Genomic DNA, 27,590 nt, shown 5'->3' with positions numbered 1-27,590 from the left:
TTATAGTCTGACTTTCTCTCAAATATCAGAAAAATCTAAGAACTACAGTCTGCAAGCAGTCCTTTCATTCATTCAGTCAACAGGACTACATTACACACTTTCCATGGACTAAGGACTGTGGTCAAACAAAAGGATAACGAAGACAAGTCTCAGCAACTCAAAGACTCAGTGCAAGTTTCCCTGTGTTGGAATTCCCCCTCTTAAATACATTATCAGTAGGCTTTAAAACTATCTTTAAAATAGAACCTTTAAGTAGATGATAAACTTTCTCCTCTTTTAACTGTGGTTCTGTTTTGGTAGTTAAACCTAGTTTTATTTTTTACCAGCAGAAATTTTTTTATACCTCTGTATAATTAGAGAGATTCAGTTAGAGCAGGTGGGTGGCTGGAGCAAGGAAAGGGGTCTGATGTTAGTTTGCTTACTTGGCTTCTCTATTGCCCAACACCCTCCCTGCTCTTTTAGCCATGACACCCAGGGGTGTAAGTAAGGAAGTTTACAACTCTTTTCTGTTTAATTATCTTTCCAATGTTTCATGCATCATATGTGAACATTGTAAGGCAGGTTTGGTTATTTCCCTTTTAGTTTATATGACTCATTTTGTGTTCAGTTATTCCTCTTTATTCTTCCAGGAGTCCTTTGGGTTTTTTTTTGGGGGGGGGTGGCGGGTGGTCTCATTTTCTCTTTATGTTGTTTAATAGCCTGCATTTCAAGCTTGTTATATACTTCATTGTGAGTTTCACATTTTGGAAAATTCAGCGGTCATAAGAACTTCCAGGAACTACTTGAAATTTTCCTGCAGAGGGAAAGCATGTATTTTTGAAATATTTAAACAAGGCAAGATGAAATAAACCATATAGACAAAAAGTGCCCCATCAGGTTATTTCCAGAGTGCTGTATGAATATTTCATCAACTATCAAGAATGTCAGACTTTACAGTTGAAATGTCAAGAACCATAGAGCATTAGATATTTCTCAAGTAGGCTTTAGCAATCACCTGTCTCCTTTGGAGACTTATTTTATATAATTTGCCTTTTATTTTTGTAGGTAGCAAAGTGAAAGTGGATGGATGGCAGTAAGTGCCGAAAGAACTTTAACATGTAACCGGCCTAAGCTTATTAATATTTGAATATTCAGTCTTTTCAACTTTCCATGCCTCGCTATTAGTGTCTTGGAGAATCAGAAGGAGTTAGAGACAAGCTGGAAGATTTGTTTTAAAAATAGAACTTTAGTAACAGTAGAGTAGGGACTTCATAAGAAATTGTATGTTTTCTAGCAGGACAGGAGATTTTCCAGAAAGAAATTTTTGTTTTTTATTGTTGTAGGGTAACAATTGAAAGAGACAGCTTTTGAAAGGAGAAGCTGTTGTTACTCTGAGTAAAACGATAAAGTTTATAGATGGGTAAGGAGTGTTTTGAAAAATATTTTTCTATGAATTGAAAATACATTTACAGAGCTCATCACCTTTATCACTGATACCAAAGACTTAGTAAAGATGGGTAACTATGTAATTATAATGTGGATACCAGATTTCTATTAGGTAAAAGTGGCAACATGCAGGCTGGACCACAGGGGCCTTATCTATGGGTTTCAGAATACTGGACACCACTATACACTTGAACACATTTTTGAGATTATTACTGCGTACCTGGTTTCCATGCCATTCTAACTGAATGATTCAGAAGTAAAAATTCCCAATTATAACTTATCCTGAGTTCAGGTTTAATATTAAGAGTACATGAAAAATTATAAATGTACTTCTAAAAGTCAATAGGTCCAGGTTGCAAACGCAACTCACTCAACATATATTCTTTGAGTACCTTCAACCAACAAGCCACTGTGTATTGTTTGTTATTTTGTTATGTATTTCTTTGCCTTTATAGTGCAGAATTTTGTGGGATGAGGAAAGTGTGTACATGGGGATTATAGCCTACAAGCCTTATAGTATTCTAATGACTTCGAGACTAACAAGCAATTCTATTTAGATGCCTCCTTCTGTGAAGCAGCAGGTTTCAAATTGTTTCCTAAATTTCCTTCCAACTGTGACATTGTGTGTTTGTAGTTGTTGTTTCTTATAGTCTATATCAAAAGGATATCTTAATTCTGGTATCCTATAATTTGGATTATCTAATGGGATATTTTACAAATGAAGGAGGTACTAATAATTGCTTCATCTCTAACATAAGTTGGTTCAATGACAAATAATGAGGAAAATCAGGAATACAGCACATACCATATACATACACAAAAAGACCTTTTTCATCTATGCACAGAAGTGACTGCTGTGCTTTGGAGCTCTATTTCTGATGCACATGTCATTAATATACATAAAAGTCATATACACAAAAATGTATATAATCACTATATATCATATATATATATTTGATGTATGATATAGTGGTTATTGGAGAAGGCAATGGCACCCCACTCCAGTACTCTTGCCTGGAAAATTCCATGGATGGAGGAGCCTGGTAGGCTGCAGTCCGTGGGGTCGCTAGGGGTTGGACACGACTGAGCGACTTCACTTTCACTTTTCACTTTCATGCATTGGAGAAGGAAATGGCAACCCACTCCAGTGTTTTTGCCTGGAGAATCCCAGGGACAGGGAAGCCTGGTGGGCTGCCGTCTATGGGGTCGCACAGAGTCGGACACGACTGACGTGACTTAGCAGCAGCATAGTGGTTATATATAAATATACATACTTATTTATATAATATATATTTATATAAAGTATATATATATAAATTATTCAGTTCAGTTCAGTTCATTCATGTCTGACTCTCTGCGACCCCATGAATCGCAGCATGCCAGGCCTCCCTGTCCATCACCAACTCCTAGAATTCACTCAGACTCACGTCCATCAAGTCAGTGATCCCATCCAGCCAACTCATCCTCTGTCGTCCCCTTCTCCTCCTGCCCCCAATCCCTCGCAGCATCAGAGTCTTTTCCAATGAGTCAACTCTTCGCATGAGGTGGCCAAAGTACTGGAGTTTCAGCTTTAGCATCATTCCTTCCAAAGAAATCCCAGGGCTGATCTCCTTCAGAATGGACTGATTGGATCTCCTTGCAGTCCAAGGGACCCCCAAGAGTCTTCTCCAACACCACAGTTCAAAAGCATCAATTCTTCGGCGCTCAGCCTTCTTCACAGTCCAACTCTCACATCCATACATGACCACAGGAAAAACCATAGCTTTGACTAGCCGGACCTTTGTTGGCAAAGTAATGTCTCTGCTTTTGAATATGCTATCTAGGTTGGTCATAACTTTCCTTCCAAGGAGTAAGCATCTTTTAATTTCATGGCTTCAGTCATCATCTGCAGTGATTTTGGAGCCCAAAAAAATAAAGTCTGACACTGTTTCCACTGTTTCCCCATCTATTTCCCATGAATTATTACATACACACACACACACACACATACACACACACACATATATATATATATATATATATATATATATATATAAATCATTAATGGAGAAGCAGAATGTGTTGAATAGAGCCCAAGTAACAAGAACATTTCAAAAGATCCTGTGTTGCAAGCCCTTGGGTGCATGACCACAGAGGTTCAGCCTTGGGCCTGAAAGTATCTGTGGTGAGAAATCGTTTTAACCTGTGGAAGCTTCAGTGAATCCGGATAAGACTGTTTCAGTGCAGACCTTTAGGCCTTTGAAATGTGCTGGTGCTTCCTGCATCATCCCAATCTAATACTAGACCCTAGTTAAGAGACAAAACTTCTGATGATGGGACACAGCTCTGGCCTGGAGCTGCCCATTATGCAGTAGGTACTGATGTGATCCCAATGTATGATACAGGAGTAAGGTATTGTGAGATGGGAGTGATACGTTTGGAATTTAGCTTAAGCAGATCTGGGAGGTATGAACATATTTCATAAAGAGCTGTCCCAGAGTCTCATGTCACTGACCTCATGTCAGTACCTCTATTTCATGATGCTTCTCTCTCATTCATACTTATAGCCCCCTGGAGATCTCATATGATTGACTCATGGAGGAGGAAAGAATTCAAACTCTTGAAAAGATGGGTCAGCCTGATATTTTAGGTAGATAATGAAGGTTAGTAATGACAAAATCCATCCTGTGGGTAGATCTGAAGAACAGTGTAATTGTTATTCATTTAGAGAGAGAAGATGGCTTCAGGCATGGATATATATTGAGTATTAGCAAAGTGAATGATCTGGAAGAAATCAGACTAGAAGATTGGATTCAAGGAGTCTAGACACGGGTATGTGGATTAGGCTTATAGGAGTTAGCACAAATACCTTTATGTCTGAGAGCCATGCTCATCAGAAAACAAATACTTCATAGAAGGCCCTTTACAACCAGATGGACATTATCACCTGCCCATGGATATTGGCCAGACTCTCAGACACCACAGAGTTTGTGAAATAGACTCATGAATAGAATGGCTTTGGTGATAGACACAGGGGTTATACTTGAACCTAAAGGCATGGCCTCCCTCTCCAAGACTGATGTAGCTACTGTTACTGCTAAATTAACATTGCATTAACATTGGCAATGGACTCAAATATTGTATCATTCTGTTGGGGAGACTGAGCAACTATTTGGTGGCAGGTCAATTAAGTTGGATCCCTCTGACCTTGGAGAAGGCATCAGTTAATACTGGGATATGAAACGTAGTTTGAATTTGTGTTTGCTTTTTCTGCTCACAATCCCACTGCTAGCTCCCACGTCTGATGGCTCACAGAATGCCTGATCCAATGATATGCTGTCCCACATGACATTGCTCCAACCAAAGGATGCTTGTTACATCAAATGAGCTGCAAACGAGTTTGTAATAACTGCACTGCATTCCGCCCCACCCTCCCTGCCCCCAACCAAAAGCCATTGACCTGATAGAACAGTAGAATAATATTCACCTTGAAAGACTCAGCTAAGGTACCAGCTTGGGCAAAAAACCTCCAAGATGAAGTTTATATACTAAATCAACAGCTCATATCAGATGTTGGGCCTGTCATAGCCAGAATAACCACCCTTAGAAGAAAGGGTGGGCCCTTATATCCAATCACAATGTCCTACTTGGAGATCTGTGCTTCCTTTCCCTATAACCTTAGACTTTGCCAGTTAGAATACTGATTCTTAGAGTAGGGGCAGAGGCAGTTCTGTCAGAGGACCCAGTAAGAGTCCCAGTTAACTGGGAGTTGTGATTGATTTTACATGTGATGTGACTACCATACATTTCTAACTAAATGGACCAGGAGAGATAGTAAAAGGTACTATGCTCATCACCATGAGGACACAGGGCTACTGTTCACAATCTGAGCAAAGAAAAATATAACTAGAACTCAGAGGTGTTCTGTGTCCAAATGAATGGGAAACTGCCACAACTAAAATTCTATGAAAGAAAGAAAACCAAGAGCCTAATCTCTTGGGATTAAGGTCTAGATAACCTCACAAGGTAGCAACCCAGACCAGCTGAAGTGCCAGTCGAGTCTGAGGCAAATCTGGAATGAGTGGTAGAAAAGATTGGTGATCAACATCAGTTAAGGCCCCCAAATCAGCGCGAGTATCAGCTGTTGTGCTTGGGGCACTACTTCTCTTTAAATCTTTGGGGAATTGCAGCTGGCCATCACTTTGTTATTGTTGTTGTTTTTTAATTTAAATTTATTTATTTTCATTGGAGGCTAATTACTGGCCACCACTTTGAAGGGTTGTACTTGAACTTCCTTCTTGGGGAAGATGAAGGATGTTCTATATGGTATCTGGATTTCATAAAATGATGCAGGTGAACCTGAATTATGCAAGAGGTTTGCCTGTCCTGGGCCCAGTTTATGTGCTTTTCTCTGCCTACTCACCCCAACATGTCTTCAGCTTCTGACCACTTGCTCCATCAAGAACCGCAGCTAGTGCCACCTCTGTCTCCTTATCTCCTAATTATCAGCTTATCCGTCTCCCTTAAGGTGAAGACCAGCCATTGTCATGACCCCAGTGATGTCTGCCATGAAATATCCAGAGTAAATCTGTATGGCTTTCCAGACCAGACCCAGGAAAGTTCTGTCTCCACTGAGATATTACTCCCCAGTGGCTGCCCAGAGGCAGGGCTGCCCAGAGGCTGCCCACAGATTATACTACTGGAGGTATGAAAGAGTTAATGCCCCATGGAGGTCTTTACCAGTGAACTAAAGAAGATGGTAAGGAACTGGTATAAATAAATGACTTTTCCTCCACCTAGAAAATCTTTCCAAAGAGGAGAAATTCCGTTATGACTTCCCTGGAGTTGTTCCATGTGGTCAAGTAGCCAGCTTTGTTTTCTTGTGAAGTTCTTCCCAGCTCATTAAACAGACCACCTTATGTCTGCTTTTGCTTTTTCCTTTCAACCCTTCTCTTCTTTCCTCCCTCTGGCTGACCTGGGATTGTTTGATCTCAGGCCCTGCCTTCCAGAGAACCTAGGAGGAGAAACAAAGAAAGGCTCTTAAACTCAAAAGTTTTTGCTTATCAATTCAGAATTAAACTATGGTACAAACAACCCTAGCCTTCCTGATTGAAAAGTTGGCTGGTTGGTGTACCCAATTATCTTCACTATTTTAATGTATTAATGTGTTTTTTTTTTTTTTTTGGTAGTACTAGTGATAAAGAGCCCACCTGCCAATTCAGGAGATGTAAGAGACATGGGTTCAGTCCCTGTGTCAGAAAGATCCCCTCAAGGAGGGCATGGAAACCCACTCAAGTATTCTTGCCTGGAGAATCCTATGGACAGAGGAGCCTAGTGGGCTACAGTCCATAGGGTCGCAAAGAGTCGGATACAACTAAAGTGACTTAGCAAGCGTGCAATGTAATTTTTTTCTTTTTTAAAAATCTTACAGTGACTTTCTTCCTCTGCCCCATTTTGTTTTATGCATTTTTCATTGCTCTGGTTCATTACACCTTTATTCTATAGTTCTCCTACATTCGAACTTTGATTTTTTAATGCAGAGAAACCTTACGTTGGTTGGTTGTCCCTTTCAGGATGTATATCTATTGAATGTTTTCTTAGGAGAAACATGTAGTGAATGCCAGGTTTCATCTATGTATTCCTGTATATAAGTTTTGACATACCAGAGGAATATAATACATTTTAAATATCAGCTTATAGATTTCCTCCCTGCTTCCCTAAGTCACTCCCTATGGAACACTAAGATTTTCAGGCCACACTTTGTCAGATTTGTCTTAGGCAGGGAGGTATATTCCACCCCAGTATTCCACACCACAGTCAGGGACTTTACAATCACCCCTTCCCTTTCTCACCACTTCCCCTTATAATTATTATTTCTGATAGAGATTCAGGGACAACATACATTGTAAACCCTTGGTGCATTTATTAATATTAAACAGGAACACTAAGTTAATATTTCTATTATAACCATATATTGAAAATAAAGCTCAAAATCTTACCTAGTAAGCTGATGTATCACATTTGCTATGTACCTCATATTTGACCTAATCACCTGAGTTCTTCTAGACTTGGATATCTTCAGCTTCTTAAATTATGTGCTTGTTTCGGTTGTTGCTACTTTGTCCTGAATTTGAGCACCCTGTCATCTGAGTCCACACAGAGAACTTGACTCTCTAATTCTTCTACCTTCCCTCCTAATCCCCCTTCTGTCATGAACTTCCTTTAATTGTCCATTGATTAATTACTTCTGTGAATGTTGTGTGATGAAAGCTAATCTATGAAAAAGTTGAGACTGAGATTAATGTTCACAGAAATTATAAAGACCCCAGGTGGAAGATGCAGCAATACTATATTGCATTCCTGCTGAAACAAAGCAAAAGCAGCCACAAGCATTTGAAAGCAAGTCACATTTTTGCACACCATCCATTATTCTTGCATTTAACAGGATGTTAAAGATTCTACATCTTCTGAATTTATTAGCTTGGTATTTAGCATGTTTCACAGCCAAAATAGCAAAGACGGTTCATTATTGCTGGTTAAATTAGCCTCATGAAAATGTTGTTGGTAAAAGGTTACAGAAATGAATGAGAAATCTAACCAAGCAGCATATTAAATCATTTATCATTATAATTTTAAAAGGCATTCTGATGATTTAAATTAACTTGGCTAAAGGGTAGAGAATTAGATAAAAGTTAATAATTAAAACCTAGATGACTTGATTAGGTCTTTTGATAAAGCTGGGGCAAAATATAGGCATATAGTATTTACTTAAATTGTCCTTGGCAGAAATTAAGACCAATAAAATCATACTTGATCATACTATTTATGGGCTTTAAAAGAATTACAGCTATATTATACATAAACTAGACTATCTGAATAGCATCAGACATGGTTACATAGCTCATCCCAGGTTATTTTATTTTGAATAGTCAAAGCCTAGAATTTAGTTATTTTTCTATTGAGGTTTAGTATGATTTTTTTTAAAAAAAAAAAAGCTGAATGGCCTCTCTCTATATTAAGGGTAGTAAGTCTTTGTCATTTTTGTGACATTTTTATCAATAAATTAAAAATGTTTTGTTTCTTGATATATAGAACCACGTGTGGGCTTCCCTGGTGACTCAGTGGTAAAGAACCTACCTGCAACGCAGGAGACGTGGGTTCAATCCCCAGGTCAGGAAGATCCCCTGGAGGAGGACATGACAACCCACTCCAGTATTAGTTCAGTTCAGTTCAGTCACTCAGTAGTATCCGACTATTTGCGACCTCATGAGTTGCAGCACACCAGGCCTCCCTGTCCATCACCAACTCCTGGAGTTCACCCAAACTCATGTCCATGGACTCCGTGATGCCATCCAGCCATCTCATCCTCTGTTGTCCCCTTCTCCTCCTGCCCCTAATCCCTCCCAGCATCAGGGTCTTTTCCAATGAGTCAACTCTTCACATGAGGTGGCCAAAGTATTGGAGTTTCAGCTTCAGCATCAGTCCTTCCAATGAACATCCAGGACTGATCTCCTTTAGGATGGACTGGTTGGATCTCCTTGTAGTCCAAGGGACTCTCAAGAGTCTTCTCCAACACCACAGTTCAAAGCATCAATTCTTCTTTCCTGGAAAATCCAATGGACAGAGGAGCCTGGTGGGCTATGGTCCGTAGGGTTGCAAAGAGTCAGACATGACTAAAGTGACTGAGCATACAGAACTTTTAATTTTTATGTGGGCTAAATGATTCATATTTTCCTTTGTATTAAAATGATTTTTTTCCTAATAAGCACAAAGTTTTCCTGAAAGGGATGGTCAGTCAATTAGTTTGGCAACCCTGATAAAGCATTTTGTATGTATGGATTTAAGATAAAAATCAATATTTTCTCTTCTTTTCCATACTTAACAGAAACCAGGAGCTAAAAGAACTTGGTGAGCTTTCTCCACACTGGGACAATCTACGAAAAAACGTCCTTACTCACTGTGATCAAATGGTGAATATGTACCAAGACATTCTGACAGAACTCAGCAAGGAAACAGGTGTGAAATCAACGACTTCACATATTCAAAGTGAAATGAATTTCATGTGTGTTATGTGAAAGCAATCATAAGTATTATTATGAATGTAGAAAAGCCAACATTTTTTTATTTTCAAGTCTACCATCTTGGCATGAAAAGCAAAGAAGAAAAAATTACACTATTTTCCCTCATGGCATCGTTGTAGGGGTAACAGAATTTTTTAAATTAAAGTTCTGAGGAAAAAAAAAGCGGCTCATGCAGGAAATATTTTTCTTCTGAACTTTTACATCAGATGGACTTTTCAACACCTGTTTGTGCACACACACACACACATGCACGTACTTATTTACTAATGATGTTTGATTTTTTCCACCTAGGGTCCTCTTTCAAATCAAGCAGCAGCAAAGGAGAAAAAACATTAGAATTTGTTCCAATAAATCTACATCTGCAAAGAATGCATGTACACAGCCCTCACTTGAAAGGTAGGGATATAGTATTATTTTTCAAATGGACAAATCATGTTGGTGTGTACTTCTTTAAATGGCTTGACTATTGGAAGAATTTAAAATTCTAGCAGTTATACAAGGATGAAGATGAAGCAGTTGAAGCTGATAATGACCTTAAACACTGAAAGAAACCATTATATTTTCATTGCTGTGTTTGTAAATATGGTGTCTGAACTGAGTTGTCAGTAACTATACAAAATAAGTATTAGCTTCCTTAAGTATTTTCAGCGATTCCTAATAGCTACCCATTGTGCTACTATTTGAATTAGAAAAAAAGGGAAAACGAGACTGGTTCATTTTGTATCTACCCTGGGAAACCAAAGTCCTAAAGTGGATTGACAGACTGTTTCTCTGACCTAGTGGTGACTATCAGCAGGATCACCCCCTTCTCTAGGGGAAGTGGATTTATCAGAAAGTGGTAGAGTATTTTGATGTACTCAGTTTTGAGATACATTTTTCAAGAAAATACATATAAATTTTCATAACATACTTAAATAGCTCTAGAGTGAATGATAAGATGTTGCTGCTACACTGTTTATAATAGCCAGGACATGGAAGCAACCTAGATGTCCATCAGCAGATGAATGGATAAGAAAGCTGTGGTACATATACACAATGGAGTAATTCTCAGCCATTAAAAAGAATACATTTGAATCAGTTCTAATGAGGTGGATGAAACTGGAGCCTATTATACAGAGTGAAGTAAGCCAGAAAGAAGAACACCAATACAGTATACTAACGCATATATATGGAATTTAGAAAGATGATAACAATAACCCTGTGTACGAGACAGCAAAAGAGACACTGATGTATAGAACAGTCTTTTGGACTCTGTGGGAGAGGGAGAGGGTGGGATGATTTGGGAGAATGGCATTGAAATATGTATAATATCATATATGAAATGAGTCGCCAGTCCAGGTTCGATGCACGATACTGGATGCTTGGGGCTGGTGCACTGGGGTGACCCAGAAGGATTGTATGGGGAGGGAGGAGGGAGGAGGGTTTAGGATGGGGAACACATGTATACCTGTGGCAGATTCATTTTGATATATGGCAAAACCAATACAATATTGTAAAGTTAAATAAAATTAAATTAAATTAAAAAAAAAGATGTTGCTGCTACATAATTCCTTGCCATTTCTCAGTATAACATATATTTTAAGTTTTCTTCTCATTTCCCTTTTTCTTTAACTTACTGCTATATCATTTTTTTGGTGAATATTTGGGGGAGCCATCTGCCACTATTTATCAACAAAAGGACCATATTATGATGTTTGTCCAGCAGCTTGGTTAATGATGCCATCCACATCCATTACCTCTCAAAGCTCTCTTGAATAATAAATTCTATGGTCATCCTACTCACCTTCCCAGATAGCCAAACGTTCCTTTAGATTGTCAGTCTTTCATGCTAAGTCTGTCAACATATCCATACAAACATGCACATGGTCATTCACAGATGCAGCTAAAGAAGCATTCTAACACACAGTTTTGTGGCCATTGTCACAATAGAGGTTCATTCAGTTCAGTTGCTCAGTCATGTCTGACTTTTTGTGACCCCATGGACTGCGGCACACCAGGCTTCCCTGTCCATTACCAGCTCCCGGAGCTTCCTCAAACTCATGTCCATCGAGTCGATTATGCCATCCAGCCATCTCATCCTCTGTCATCCCCTTCTTCTCCTGCCTTCAATCTTTCCCAGAATCAGGATCTTTTCAGATGAGTCAGTTCTTTGCATCAGGCGGCCAAAGTATTGGAGTTTCACCTTCAGTATCAGTCCTTCTAATGAAGATTCAGGACTGATTTCCTTTGAGATGGACTGGTTGGATCTCCTTGCAGTCCAAGAGACTCCAACAAGAGTCTTCTCCAACACCACAGTTCAAAATAGAGAGGTTAGGCTTTTTTAAAAGTTAAAATGAAATCTGTTGGCTTTAAAATTACCTGAAGTTTTGTAATCAAGAAAATTTGTATAAGTTTGTGCATACTGATTGTCTGTACACAACCAGCGAACATACAAGTTCAAATGTAATTAAAATCATTGTGACATATGATTGTATTATTGATGTGAGTAGAAGTTGTTCAGTCATGTCCAACTCTTTGCGACTCCCTGGACTATACAGTCCATGGGATTCTCCAGGCCAGGATACTGGAATGGGTAGCTGTTCCCTTCTCCAGGGGATCTTCCCAACCCAGGGATCAAACCCAGGTCTCCCTCATTGCAGGCGGATTCTTTACCAGCTGAGTCACCAGGGAAGCCCATTGTTGTATTATAAATATAATTATATTGATTATTTATATTCAATTATAATTGCATTATCATATACCTTATCAAGTAACTGACATTATAACATGCATCCTGTTCACCAAAAGTTATGTCAAATGAAAGCACTGAATTAAAAGCAAGATGGATTGGCCCTAAGGCATTTGGATACTCTTCCTTGATTACTTGTGTCTATTAATAATTTGAACATAACAACTAATGGTTTTTAAAAATCATCAAAAACAAAGTCATAAAGAAGCTACAACATTCAAAATCTATCTGGCAACCAACATAATTATTTTTTTCTAATAGCCAATATGAAGAGACTTGTATGGTAGAGTAGCAAGTTTATATATTTTGGAGTAGAAGAGAATTTCAGCTTTACCACTCTATGTTTGACCTTAAGCCTGTTTTTAATCTTTCTAAGCAGTGTTGTTCCTGTCCTGATTAAGTGAGCTAGAGCATATAAAACATATAGAATCAACAATAATAGTTTTGTGATACATGCAATAGTTGCCATCACTGGAACAAAGCAGATTGTCAGTTTTTTCATGACAGTTAAAATTGGAGGAAAGTGATCAGTTTAGAGCCTATTAAGCCACCTCATGCAAAGAGTTGACCCACTGGAAAAGACCCTGATGCTGGGAGGGATTGGGGGCAGGAGGAGAAGGGGACGACAGAGGATGAGATGGCTGGATGGCATCACTGACTCGATGCACATGAGTTTGGGTGAACTCCGGAGTTGATGATGGACAGGGAGGTCTGGCATGCTTCGATTTATGGGGTCGCAAAGAGTTGGACATGACTGAGCAACTGAACTGAACTGAACTGAAGACACATTGAAATCTTCAACCAAAAAAGTAGCCAGGTTTAGATAAACGATGATTTAGAGAGGCATTTTGGAAAAATCATCACTTGCAAATTCCATGACAGATGGAATAAAAAGAAGAGAGAAAATGATAACTTGAGTTACAGCTATGGATGGATAGCAGTATCATTAAACCAGATAGTCTGCTGGAGACATATTGATATGAATTTATACTTAAATATCCATTCAAATATTTGATGATGATCCTTAAAATACTTCCAGTATACAAAGAGAAATTATTAGCTAAGTAGCCTTTTACATTCTACTTACTTCTTAAAAACAAAAGAACCATTTACGTTATGCTGTTTTTTCCCAGGCTAATATCTGAAAATAGACTAGAGTGAACTGGTATGATACAAGGCATTTAATTATTTAATTGTTGTTTCTGCAGTGTAAAAGGAACTGGCAACTAACAAAAAGACATTTGAAAAAGCAAACTAAATTTCTTCTGATTAGTTTAGTGAGATATGTATCAGCTGCCACAAGTACCACCAAGCGGGAGTCATAAACAACAGAAATGTAACGACTCACAGTCTGGAGGCTGAGAGTCGAAAATCAAGGTGTTAGCAGAGCCATGATTCCTCTGAAACTTAATCTTAGCTTAATCTTTAGCTTTCTTTAGTTTTCTTTTTGATATATCACCTGATCCTCGGTCTTTGCATGTCATTCCCCTTTACGTCTTTATATCATCTTCTGTGTCAGCTTCAATGTCCAAGTGTCTCCTTTAAGGACATACTGGATTAGGTCCTGTTGGATTAGGACCTGCTCTAATGACCTTATATCAACTTGATTGCATCTGTGAAAACCTTATTTCCAATTAAGGTCATAGTCTAAAATACCTTTTTGAGGGGAGGGTGGGCACAATTCAACCCATAATACGATATATAAAAGAATTTCTTACTTATGATGACAAATACCAAACAGTAGAGAGTAAAGCTAGATTTTGAAGTTATAGAACTAGGGTGTGTGTGCTCAGTCACTAACTCATGTCCAACTCTTTGGGACCCTATGGAGTGTAGCCAACCAGGCTCCTCTGCCCACGGAATTTTCCAGGCAGGAATACTGGAGTGGATTACCATTTCCTCCTTCAGGGGATCTTCTTGATGCAGGGATTGGACTCACGTCTCCTGTGTCTCTTGCATTGGCAGGCAAGAGAACTAGGGTACAATTAATCAATTAGAGAGGTTTTCACATGTTTTCAGAAAGACTGATTTCTCCCTTTGAACACCTGAGGAAAAAAATGTGCAAAAGGACTAGAGATCTAACACCCAAAAATTAATTTGAAAGTACTGAATTCTGTTACATATAAATTTTCCCCCAAGGCTACTCACATATCATATATATATATATATATATATATATATATATATATATATATGACATGCATGCCCTACATATAACATTAAATATAAAATTTGTATGTGTTAAAATATTTATGTTTTTGTAATTTTAAACATTATTTTGAATTGAAATTCAGTTATAGTAGGTGCTTTATAGACTAGATCACCAACTCTATATTATCATAGAAATTAAAAACTTGACTGACTTCTGGGGGCTCTACCCCTTACTTTTCCTAGTTTAACCAAATTCATAACCTTTCTGAGCTTTGATTGTCTTTATTTGCAAAGTATAATGTTTAAAAGTTATAAATGGTAGTCAATCAAATTTTCTATTTATATAGCATGTTTTTAATAGCAGATTAAATGAATCATAGTTAAATGTATTTAAGATCTATAGTTACTGATTTGAATGTTTAGCTGAATTACAGAGAACATTTTGCAAGGTAATGATGCAAGTAAGATTAGCTAAGCCTTGGTATTTCACTGGGGAATTATTTGGATATAGTCTATATCTATTTTCATTCTTACCATTAGTAAATTGCATCTATCCAGATTTGATTAATCTATCTGCTATTTTTGGAGAGGTAGTTTTGCAAACAGTAGCAGGCAGATTCACCAAAGACAAGGCTAATGTCTAGCTCTTGAAACAAGTAACTGAGCAGAACTAATGCTGCCATGTCTCATACTGACAAATGAAATAACCTTCATTTAACTTCAGGTGGCCCCAGACCCATTAAGTTAATTTTTCATCCTTATCCATTGCTTAGATACAGCAAATAGAATAGCCACCACTCTAGGGATCTTAGCAGCTTTGACTACAATAACACAAATCCCTGAAATGAAGAAGACTGTTTCCCTCTCCAGTATATTTTCCTTTCATAGAAAAATAGTTGTGAATGTTATACATTATGGATTCTTGTGATATTCTATGTTTATGTTATTTTATATGTTATACATATGTAATAGTATATAGTACGTAGAAAAGAAACGGAAGAAGGAAGAAAAGAAAGAAAGGAGGGACGAAATGAAGGAAAAAGAGAAAGAAAGGAAAAAAAGAAAGAAACTACTATATTATACTGTAAAGCTGCAGTTGGAATCAGGTGCAATATCGGCCTGAATTTACTGTTTAATATGGATGAGTCAGTTGACTTTTCTGCCCCTTACTCTTCTAATCTCTACACAGGAGGAGCTATTAAGAGTTCCCTGATTTCTGAATCTCAAGAGCCTGGGTATATCACCTTATCAATGAAGCACAATTATCTTGTAGATGTATTTAATGGTAATGCCAACATGCTAGGACTATTTTGAAACAGATTTCCCTTAAAATTCTCTATTGTCCTGTGATTCATATCCAATTCATTTTGTGGGCCATTTTAAAGTCAAGGTTTATGTTTAAATTGTTCCTTGAAATGAGATCAGCAGGTCTATTTTTTATATCAGCACTATTTTTATAGTTGTAGGAATTTGAAAGAGATCTTCTGGGAAAAAATAGACTTATTATCTCATTTTATTAATAAGTGGCTTTTAAAAGGCTATAAGGCAGCCCTATTATTAGATTTCAAACAACCTAGTATCTTTAGCTTAAGGAGACTCAACAGCTTGAACTCCACTTTCCTCATATGGTGCATGAGGTGCATTTTCCTAAAGCCAAGGAATTTTTGAAATATAAAATATCAAAGAAAATATGCATATTATTTTTTTTAAAGAGAATAAGATTTTATAACATTTATATAAAATAACTTTCCTATAAAAGTTTAACTTTTTTCCTATATAATAGAAACTTTTTCCTATAAAATGCTGAACTTTCCTATAAAATAAAATGCCCATCTATATTTTTATAATTGTCTCAGTACCAAAAATCTGAAAGTTAAGGGCTATTCATATCACAAAAGATAGTATAAGGAGGATAAAATGAGGAACATCTTAAATGAGGCAAATATCACTGATCAGATTATTTTAGAATTTTTATGTTTTGATTGATTCTTTTTTTGTATATGTGATTTCTCCTAGAGAAAAACCATCCATTGCAACTAATTCTAACTAAATTTAAAAGAATAAAACTGCTCCTAGGATATATTTAAAATATGCTGTTGAATAGAATGAGTAACTGACTTCAGTGAGCATTTTAGAATATATAACACTTTTCAATTTTATTTTTAAATTAAAATTTTATTGGAGTGCAGTTGCTTTACAATGTTGTGTTAGTTTCTATGATGAAGTGAATCCTTTATATATATATATATGTTACCGCCTCTTCTTTGGATTTCCTTCCTGTTTAGGTTATCACAGAGCAATGAGTAGAGTTCCCTGAGCTATACAGTAGCTTCTTATTAGTCATCTATACTATAGTATCTATACATACTATCAATATTGTATATAAATCAATTCCAATCTCAAAATTCATCCCACCCCTCCCCTTTCCCCTGTGTCTATACATTTGTTCTCTACATCTGTGTCTATATTTCTGGTTTGCAAATAAGATCATCTATACCATTTTTCTCAATTCCACATATTATGCATTAATATGCAATATTTGTTTTTCTATTTCTGAATTAACTTCACTCTGTATGACACTCTCTAGGTCCATCCGTGTCACTTCAAATGACCCAATTTTGTTCCTCTTATGGCTGCGTAATATTTCTTTGTATGTATGTACCAGATTTTCTTTATCCATTCCTCTGTTGAGGTTGCTTCCCTCTCACAGCTGTTGTGAGCAGTGCTGCGGTGAACAGTGGGGTGCATGTGTCTTCGGAAATTATGGTTTTCTCTGGGTATATGCCCAGGAGTGGGATTGCTGGATGACAGAGTAGTTCTGTTTTTAATTTTTAAAGGACTCTCCCTACTGTTCTCCATAATGGCTGTATCAGTTTATCACTAATATGTTTTGTAATAATTTATCTTTATAAAATATGAATATGTAAAACACATGTTTTCTAAGAGTTGTTTTTTTTTTTTTTTTTAAGCTAGAACAAGTTAAGCTTAATAACTGGCTGACATTCGGAGATGTTCCTAAGACAAGTTAGAAACGGGATAATTTAGTGTGGAAGAAGTCAGATCTAGCCAGAGATGGAGATTTTATAGGCTTCTGTAAAAATATAGTGTTAAAACCCTAAAAGAGATGAGTTCATAAATAGAAAATAGAATAGAAAAGAGTAAAAGTCAGAATTTTGGATATGAAAGAGCTTGTTCATATCTTTGGAGGTTCTTAACTATAGATGAATTTTAAAGAATGCTAGTTTTTTCATTTAGATTTAAAGATGAATAATTGGCTCTTTTTGGACTGGAGAGTATTTGAGTCACTTGGTTCTCTTCCTTTATCTACTGTTTCCAAGTCTCTTAGTTCCTACACAGGTGACTAGGATTCCCAACATTTCAGTGAGATGGATGAATGAAGAGAAAGTTTCTGTTCCTAGAAAGTAGCTTCAGAGGATGCCTGAAACTATGGATACATTGAAGAGACAGATTCTCCATGAAGCTAACACAGCTTAGATTCAAGCCTTTTCTTGTGCATGGGCTTCTTTAAAAGACCCTAAAAAGGGCCTTAGCAACATGTTTGCGGTCACAAATAGTTTTGCAAATTTTGCAAAAGTAAGTCAGTTTTGTTGTTGTTGTTGCTCAGTTGTGTCTGACCCATGGACTGCAGCACACCAAGCTTCCCTGTCCTTCACGGAGCTTGCTCAGACTCATGTCCATTGAGTCAGTGATGCCATCCAACCACCTCGTCCCCTGTCGTCCCCTTCTCCTGCCTTCATATCTTTCCCAGCATCAAGGTCTTTTCTAATGGGGCAGCTGTTCGTGTCAGGTGGCCAAAGGACGAGCTTCAGCCTCAGCATCAGTCCTTCCAATGAACAACCAGGACTGATCTCCTTTAGGATGGACTGGTTGGATCTCCTTGCAGTCCATGGGACTCTCAAGAGCCTTCTCCAGCACCACAGTTCAGAAGAATCAATTCGTTGGTGCTTAGCCTTCTTTATGGTCCAACTCTCAGATCTGTACATGACTACTGGAGACACCATAACTTTTACTAGACAGAGTTTTTATTTTTACTTTCTTGGTGGCTCAGATGGTAAAGTGTCTGCCTACAATGTGGGAGACCCAGGTTCAATCCCTGGATTGGGAAGATCTCCTGGAGAAGGAAATGGCAACCCACTCCAGTATTCTTGCCTAGAAAATCCCATGAGTGGAGGAGCCTGGTAGGCTACAGTCCATGGGGTAGCAAAGAGTCGGACACAACTGAGCGACTTCACTTTCACTTTATGAAACAGACCTTTGTCAGCAAAGTAATGTCTCTGATTTTTAATATGCTGTCTAGGCTTGTCATAACTTTTCTTCCAAGGAACAAGTGCCTTTTAATTTCATGGCTGCAGTCACAATCTGCAGTGGTTTTGGAACTCAAGAAAATAAAGTCTGTCACTGTTTCCATTGTTTCACCATCTATTTGCCATGAAGTGATGGGACCAGATGCCATGATTTAATTTTTTTGAATGTTGAGTTTTAAGTCAGCTTTTTCACTCTCTTTCACCTTCATCAAGAGGCTCTTTAGTTCCTCTTCACTTTCTGCCATAAGGTTGGTATCATCTGCATATCTGAGGTTACTTATATTTCTCCCTGTAATCTTGATTCCAGCTTGTGTTTCATCCAGCCCAGTATTTTGCATAATGTACTCTGCATATAAGTTAAATAACCTGGGTGACAATATACAGCCTTGACATACTCCTTTCCCAATTTGGAACCAGTCTGTTGTTCCATGTCTGGTTCAGACTGTTGCTTCTTGACCTGCATACAGGTTTTGCAGGAGGCAGTTAAGGTGGTCTGGTACTCCCATCTCTTTAAGAATTTTCTACAGGTTAATCTCCATCAATTAAAACTTCTCTCTTAAAAACAAAACAAAACAAAAACTGCTCTCTTCCCTCAGATACCGACTTTCCTCATCCTTCCTCTTCTTGTTGGGTGGTGTTGGAGAGGCCACAAGTTTTCTTGGATCTAATAAAAATCATAGACGTCTCTTTTGGAAAATTGAGTTTGGAATGTGTTTAATTTGTGCTTGATCGGACATGTGGAGTTATCCACATGTTTTTAGTCATTTTGGTATATTGTTGCTATTGCTGATCACCCAAGTTTTAGCAGAAATTTAGTGTAATTCTTTGCAGCATCATGCCCCCCACCCCCGCCACCCACAGGTAGTTTAAATTGATGCACAAACTGATCTGATTCAGAAGACTGAGTCTCACTATCACTTTCCTTTTCAGACTAAAATTTTTATTTTTTTTTAGAGAAATAGCAAAAGTTAATATATCAGCCTTCTATGCTTAATTGATAGGATTTCTTTCTATAGGGAAAATAATCATAGATAGTACTTATTGAATGCTAACTCTTGTAACTACTTCCCACTCCATTTTCTAGCAAAAGAACCATGGCATAGAGAGATTTTATACTTTTCCCGGTGTTGCACAACTTATACCTTGGAGAGCTGTTATATGGAGCCGCAGACTTAGAGTCCAGTCAGTAACTTAAACTGCTCACCCTCCATTCATGGGTTAGAAGTCAGAAATCCCTGAGTATAAGGTCCTTAAGACTTTAGATGAAGCAGACAACTACTCAAGGTCCTCAAGTTTCTCATCAGATAAGTGAAAGTGGACTAGAATTTAGTGTTGGCAGTTTCAAGTGATCCCATAATCACTTGAGAAAGCTGTGATCCCCACTTCCATGAAGGAGAACGGAGTCACTAAGACAATTAATGTCTGTTAGTGGACACCTTAGAACCCTTTTCTTAGATCTTAGGTTAAAATCCTCTGGACTAAGAAATCTTAAATTTCACACAAAGCTAATATGTTGCTAGTTTAAGAAAAGATGGCTTCCCACGTGTGGTGCTCATGGTGAGGAACTCACCTGCCAATGTAGGAGATGTAAGAGATGTGGGTTTGATCCCTGGAGGAGGGCATGGCAACCCACTCCAGTATTCTTGCCTGGAGTATCCCATGGACAGAGGAGCTTGGTGGGCTGCAGTACATAGAGTCTCACAGAGTTGGACACGACTGAAGTGACTTAGTAGGACTTTTAGTTGATCAGTGACTTTTTAAAAGAAGACAAGCTCAGAACTCCAGCAGTCCATTAAGTGACTGTTCAGTATCTGCCTTAATGGCTGTTTAGTTTGGGTTGTACTTCTGGGGATTTTTTGTGACCTTGAGTTCTCTGAATGCAGCTGAAGTGTTTTCACTTGAGGATCTATTTTATTTAAAAAAAATTACTGTTTCAGGTGTATTTGGCCTGAACCACTATGAAAAAGTCATGGTATTTACCCGAAGCTAATAAAATAATTTATGTTTTCCCTGTAAATGAGATTGGAAAAACAACCAAGGTGTCAATATCAAAATCAATTTGAAAAGGATCTACTATGAAATTAGATTTCTCAAATAAAATGTGGTTTAACAAGAGGACATTCACTTCGTCTTTCTTCTTATAGGGATACTTTTCATTAGAATGTAAGATGATGGCATGTTTTGAAGTGGTAAACTTAATATGTATCAAACTTGATGGCTTTCAAGATCAAAGGATTGAGTTTCAATTTAAATGTATGGGTTTTTTTATTATTTAAAAAAAAAGTATCTCACTGGAAAATAGATCAAGACAATTTGTGTATTCTTTCTATGCCACCTAAGGAAATGGCAAAATTCAATTGCACGCATTCAAAATTGTGTGATGTAGTATACATAGGCGAAAAACTGTGGTGTATAGATTTTTGTAAAGGCACCAGTACTGTTTTGTCCTTGAGTCAGAGAACTGTAATATTTTGGTTCTTTTCTCTGCAACTTTTGGTTGAAAGATTGTTCATTATTGTTGAATTTCAATATGATTGCAAATTAAATGATGCAAAACACAGTGAAGTAAAATACACAAAAGACCAATTAATGTGTTATCTCAGTAAGTATATAGAAGAATGAGAGAACATACTGTTCTACACAGTAGTATATAATTAAGATGTAGTCATAAATCAAGCAGATATTATAACTTGTTTAGGTGCACAGGTGGCTTTTAGAAAGATTGATTAGCTCGTCTTGCCCCCTTGAGATGTTAGTTCATTGTTATTCCTGCAAAATTAAACAGAATAATTCCTCACACTTCCCACAGTGTGAATGCTTCAATGCAAACAGCATGCTGGAGATAAATGTTTGCAAAGTGTTCATCTCCTTGTCCATTCTTGTTACAGATGCTCTCTATGATGTCATCACCGTGGGAGCCCCAGCTGCCCATTTTCAGGGGTTTAAGAATGGTGGTCTTCGGAAACTCCTGCATAGATTTGAAGCGGAAAGAAGAAAGTAAGTGACAACCGAATGCATTCATGATGTTATCTTCCCTTTAGGGAAGGGTTTTTGTATACGAAGTTAGGATAAATAAGCTTGATCCATCACAATGAATAGTTTTTGACATCTCCAACCATGCCATTCAGGAACTTAGAGTTGTTGAATTTCAAAAACAAAAAAACTTGAACAGAAATTAGAATAAATGAAATGGCTGAGATAACTAAGCATATTACTTAATAGAGTAGAACTGTGCTAGCAGAAAATTTGTCTGGAAGCCGTCCTACTAATAAATAGTATTCTAGTATCAATTATTGTAGCTCAATGGAATGATGTTCAGACAGATATTTAGCTGAAAGCATAGTCTAATTTTCTGTGAAGGCAAAGACACTTAATGGAGAGCATGAGTCCTAATTTATGACTCTAACCCTACTAGTGATTTCCACTGTGGCCGGAGGCAAGGCATTTAACTGCCCTATTATTTAATTATTCCATTAAAAAAAGAGCCATCCATACAGAACTCTATTACTTAAGTGATGAAGTTAAAAGAGAAAACTTTCTATTCCTTGCGGAAAAGGAGACACAGAAACCAAAGTATTGTCACTGTTATTTATAATTTTAATTTACTTTCTCAACCTTCTGTTTTGTTCTTAGCTACTTTAAAATATTGCATTAGTACTGTAGTTTATCCCCACATGTACCAACCAAGTTTACCCTGTTATATCCTCTGGTTATGACCATACTCATGTAAATTTTAAAGAGTGTTATCCAAGTGTGAAGGGTAACTTTCTTTTCCCGTTCAAGTAGTTACTCTTCTTGAATTAAGAGCTCTTTTTGGGAATTCCTAGTGGTCCAGCCATTAGGACTCTGAGCTTCCACCACGGGGTTGGGGGGGTGGGCACATGTTCAATCCTTGGCCATGAAACAAAGATCCCACAAGGTGCACAGCCAGCCAAAAAAAAAAAAAAAAAATCCAATTTTGAAAGTTAGGGGGAAATAGTTATTCTTTAGTCATAATTGGTTTAGTAATAGTATTAAATAATCTGAGTGGCAAAACTAAAACCATTTTTAAAAAGCTTTATCATATAACATATTTGTTATTCACTGTCCAGATGTTCAGGAAGAAAGCATTTAAAATAAGTTAGAATTGTATAACTGGTGTACTGTTATATAAATGTACAAGCTAGCAATGTGTGTATATATATGTGTGTGTGTGTGTGTGTGTGTGTATATATGTGTATGTATGTGTGTGTGTGTATACATATTAATATATATGTCTTTCTCTTTCTACTGGTACAATACTATTAAATCAGCTAGTATTCTTATTAAGATTTTTCCAGTTTTTGTTTTTGATTTTGGTTTTAGTTTTTCGGTGGGTAGGGAATATAGTTCTGTGAGGTTGTATCACAGATGTAAACTGGACTAACCATCACCATAGTCATCATAAAAAACTGTCCCATTATCACATAGAGACTCCCTAGTGTTGTCCCCAAATAGTCACACTCTTCCCCCAAACCCTTCTGCTGCAGAAAGTGGTTCCGTTGCATTACTGTTGGAACAGGGAGTGGACATCAGAGTTCCAGTTAGGGGCTCTGAGAGGAGGGTCACCTCTTATTTAATGCATGGAGGTTGGATGTCAGTTCAGTGACAGACTCCATGGGGAAGGGGATGCCATGCCTTTACTGAAATGAGAAGAAGAGTGGAATACAGGTCTATGCCTGCGGGCTTTACTGGCCAGGGATATTTCTCACTATCCCCTTGCTGCATCATCCTTGAGTGGACCGGTACTATTATGTTTGTGATACTCACCCGCAGACATGTATGGTTAAACGCTTACTGTTCTCTTGGGCTACCTTTTTATTAGTCCTTTGACTTTTCTTGGGTGCTATTTATTTGACCTTTTGCTTCACTGAGGGCTTCCCTTGTACCCAAAGTGAAATGTTTAGGAGGCAAAGAAGGACAAAAAAACAAAGGTGGAAATAATTATGATGCCATTCCTTAAGTCCTGAGGCTCCTAGCCAATCTGTTTTCTTTTCTCCACCTCTTGGTGTCTTCTGATAAATGAGTTATATATTTTGTACAGAGTAGTTTGTTTTGTTCTGTTTTTGAGGATTAGAGGGAATAGTAAAATAGATTGTGTTTATTCCATCTTGTCTGGAACTAGAAGCCTCTATCTTGAGAATTCACTATTTTTTGCAATCAAATTTTAAAGGGCATAATACAATTAGAAGATTGAAAATGCCCATAGGGTACATAGAATGTACTTGAGCACATGAAGCACGAGTATGCGAAACATGGAATCTAACCATATAATTCCATAAAATATCACTATATGCTATGGGCAAAGACAAATGTTAAGTTGTAAATTTAAACTCTGATATTTTGAGCCTTAAATATCTGCATGAGTATCTGAATTCTCCAGTGTTCTTCACTTCTTGTTGGGATGTTTATGTATATATAAACACACACACACATTCACAAACACATATACACAGAGCTCTAAGATCAAATTTAAAATAAAAAAATGAGTCCAATGCTTGTAAATGTTGATTTGCTCTAGGTTTTTCATATGTGCTATTTATCCCATTGCTTTATTGATGACTTTATTGATGAAATGCCATTTTTAAAATTAAAACAATAACTTAGCCTAGATCTTAAAAATACTCTCTATAGGGTAGTGGTATGGGACAAATACAGCTTGTTGAGGCAATACCCAGATGAGTATAGTATCAGCCTCTTCATCAAGTTGACCGATAACCTAAGCAAACATGTCAAGCCTAAAGTGATATCACACTAATCAAATCATTTTCTGCAGGCCTTTTCAGCAACAAATATTGCATTTTTCAGCCACAAACAGTAATATAGAAATAAATATGACTATATGATGTGAGACCTTATTTACATTTGGTAGGACAGAAAATAGCATTAAGTGAAAGAATTTTTCTTCACCTTTTCTTTGCTCCAAAAAAGATAGCTGCATCTTTTAGATGTTTTTAGGAGACCCACCACAGCCATTGTTACAACTTCCCCTTCATTTATTTTCTTCTCAGCTAAGCCAGTGAAATACTATCATCTAGGAACAGATGTAATTTATGTGTCTGTTCCTTCGTGATCTATTTTTTGATGAATACATTGACCACATAATGAAAAGCATTTTAACATAAGAAAGCCTTGCTTATAGTATTCATATAATGTAATTCAGATCACATAAAAAGCATTTTCAAGACTACAAGATAATTAATTAGGAAGATTGATTTTTTTTTTTTGAAAAGCACAAATGTCTCAGTACATTAGTTCCTGTTCAGAAACCATCAAGGAATCCATGCTCATTCACTGAGCATTCAAAACCTCCATGATTTCACCCCACTGACTTTCTACATTCATTTCCTCCTTCTCTTGAAGTTGTTTCTTTATGGTACAGAAACTATTTTCTTAATGGATTTCACTTTTCCACCTCTTCCCCTTTCCTTACTCTGTTGCTGTTTACAAAAAATTACTGTTTTTTATCTCCCCACTGTTTTTCATTTCTCTCTGTAAAAATCATATATATAATCCTATTTGAAATTCTACACATGGTCCATCCTAAGACTCCTCTTTCTCCATCATGTCTTCCAGATTTCTCAAGTTGATCTGATTCTTTATCCTAATGTTTTATTTTTACTTCACATAACGTTTCATAGGTCACAGTTATGGTGTGCTAGGCTTGTTCTAGTCCAGTACTTTTATATCAGTTTGTGATTTCTTTAACTATGACGTCTTCTTGAATTTTAGATCTTCTGGAGTGTTCCACAGAGTAGATTGAATAGATCAAACTCAACAAGCATTGCAATTCACCCAAGTCTGATTTAAAGTGCCAAAAACTTCAGTGGGAGATAAAGTTTAACAAATAATCATAATGCAATAAGGTCAGTATTATATAGAGCAGGGGTGCTCAACCTTGGCTGAAATTAGAATCACCTTTGGAGCTTTAAAATGTTCTGTCTATGCTGGGATATTAACCTAGACATATTAAGTCAGTCCTGGGAATGGAGCCCAGGCATTGTTAAGTTTTAAAAGCTTCCTAGGTGAGACTGATGTTTGTCTAGGATTGAGAACCATTGATGCAGATGTAAGTGAATAATGCTGGGAGAAGACAGAATGGTGTGGAGGCTAGAAACAGGAATAGCTGCACAGGTGAGTTAAATTTGAAAAATGTATAGAACCTCAATTAGTCTCTATCAGGAGAAAAGAAAATCTATGCAAAGGAATATTTGTTGCAATACAGAAAAAAAGCCTTACATCTTCTTACATGGAAATTTTTCTTTAAAGAATCCCTCACTCATTAAATTGTTACAACATGGAACCAAAGATGGGGATAAAGCAGTAAGAATTTTGATCTGGGAAAGCTTGGGCCTGAATAACATGAACGAATAAAACCAAGTATATTATAGAGCTTTTCATGCTTTAGAGATGAGACTTTTTAAGAACCAAAATGCTAATTACTCATATATTATATTTTGGTGGTTTTTTTTTTTTTTCCTGGGGCGGGGGCGGGGTGGGGGGTTGGCCCGTGAGCAGAGGGAGGCCACGGGGGTCCATCCCCAAAGGGCTCAGAAATACCCACGCTGTCCCCTGTGCCTGTCGTGGCGTCAGGAGACCCCGGCTTTCTCAGAGCCAGCCTGGCGTCTGCCCTGGTTGGCAGCCCGCACTTCAGACGCCCTTGAGAGCAGCAAGCCGGTGCTGCCAGCAGCAGCCCGCGCTCTGGGCGTTTCTCAGGGCGGGGCCCCAGCTCTCAGCTGCCACAGCGTCTTTGTGTGCGGGGCCTGAGGTTTGTCACAACCCCGTCCCCGCTGGAACCAGCACACTCCTGGCAGCCCGGGCCAGACCCTGACTTAGGTGCAGAAGGAAGGAAAGCCCCCTGCTTTCTGCTGCACTGCCTGGCCCGGAGCTAAAGGGTCTTGTCCAGCAAAGGAGAAGTGAAGTTGCTCAGTTGTGCTCAACTGTCTGTGACCCCACGGACTGTAGCCTGCCCTCCATCCATTGGATTTTCCAGGCAAGAATAATGGAGTGGGTTGCCATTTCCTTCTCCAGGTTTGTTTGTTTTTTAAGGTTTTTGTTGTAATAAAATATCATATAAAATTTACCATTTAACCATTAAAAAATCTTATTAAAATATAGTGTACTTACAATGTTGTGTAGCTTCAGGTGTACAACAAAGTTATGTACATATAGGTGTGTATAGATTTATAGTCTTTTTGCAAAAATCTTAATTTTGGTCTTTTTAGTAATATATGTATATACATATATGTACACATATATATGTAGATAATATATGTATATGCATGTGTGTGTGTATACATATATTACCTTAAAAGACCAAAATCGCAATGTTTGTAACCCATGTATTCATTTGTTCATCAAACACTTACATGTTCTTGGATTCGGTGACTTACCTAGATTCTATTTAGTAGCTTATAGATTCCTCTCTCAAAATATGAATCAATTCTTTAGTTCCAGTATTACTTAAAAGAAAGGGAAAATTACCATGACAACACGTATTTTGCCTGCTTTGATCGTTTCTAAATTCAGCTGGAACCTTAGATTCAGCCAGAACTTTCAATGAGTAGGATCATGACCTAAAGGCATAGCCCTTTCATTAAGATAAAAAGACACCTCATGAAAAACAAGAGCCTTTGTAAAGAAGAAGAAAAGCCAATGACAGTCAGTGTTCACTTCTCAAGAATATTAATTCCCTGTGGTCTACCTGTTCATTAAGGACAAACACACAGCTAACTCCCTGCAAGAGATCTTAGTGTCTAATGCCTGCCTTGAGTATCTACCATGTCTTTCCCTCCACTACCCTCACCCCCTCAATGTGCCCCCTCAATCTGTTGATAATGTTAATTACCAACATTGACAGGCCCACAGTTTCTAATAGAAGAG

At 37.5% G+C, this 27,590-nt stretch overlaps 1 protein-coding gene across 8 annotated transcripts in view; it reads left to right on the top strand.

Annotated features, from left to right (window-relative positions):
• The window catches only part of INPP4B (inositol polyphosphate-4-phosphatase type II B), a 458,048-nt gene that overhangs the window by 251,997 nt on the left and 178,461 nt on the right, over positions 1-27,590 (top strand). For all 8 annotated transcript variants that reach the window (XM_025267085.3, XM_006053797.4, XM_025267083.3 and 5 more), the window contains 3 exons: positions 9,290-9,420; positions 9,777-9,881; positions 21,578-21,686. In XM_025267085.3, coding sequence (XP_025122870.3) covers positions 9,290-9,420; positions 9,777-9,881; positions 21,578-21,686 — 345 coding nt within the window. The remainder of the gene's footprint in view (positions 1-9,289; positions 9,421-9,776; positions 9,882-21,577; positions 21,687-27,590) is intronic.

The sequence above is a fragment of the Bubalus bubalis genome, chromosome 17 (assembly GCF_019923935.1).
Source record: "Bubalus bubalis isolate 160015118507 breed Murrah chromosome 17, NDDB_SH_1, whole genome shotgun sequence".
Classification (NCBI taxonomy): Eukaryota; Metazoa; Chordata; class Mammalia; order Artiodactyla; family Bovidae; genus Bubalus; species Bubalus bubalis.
The sequence above is the reverse complement of the archived record's forward strand: the minus strand, read 5'-3'. Positions and strand labels throughout refer to the sequence as shown.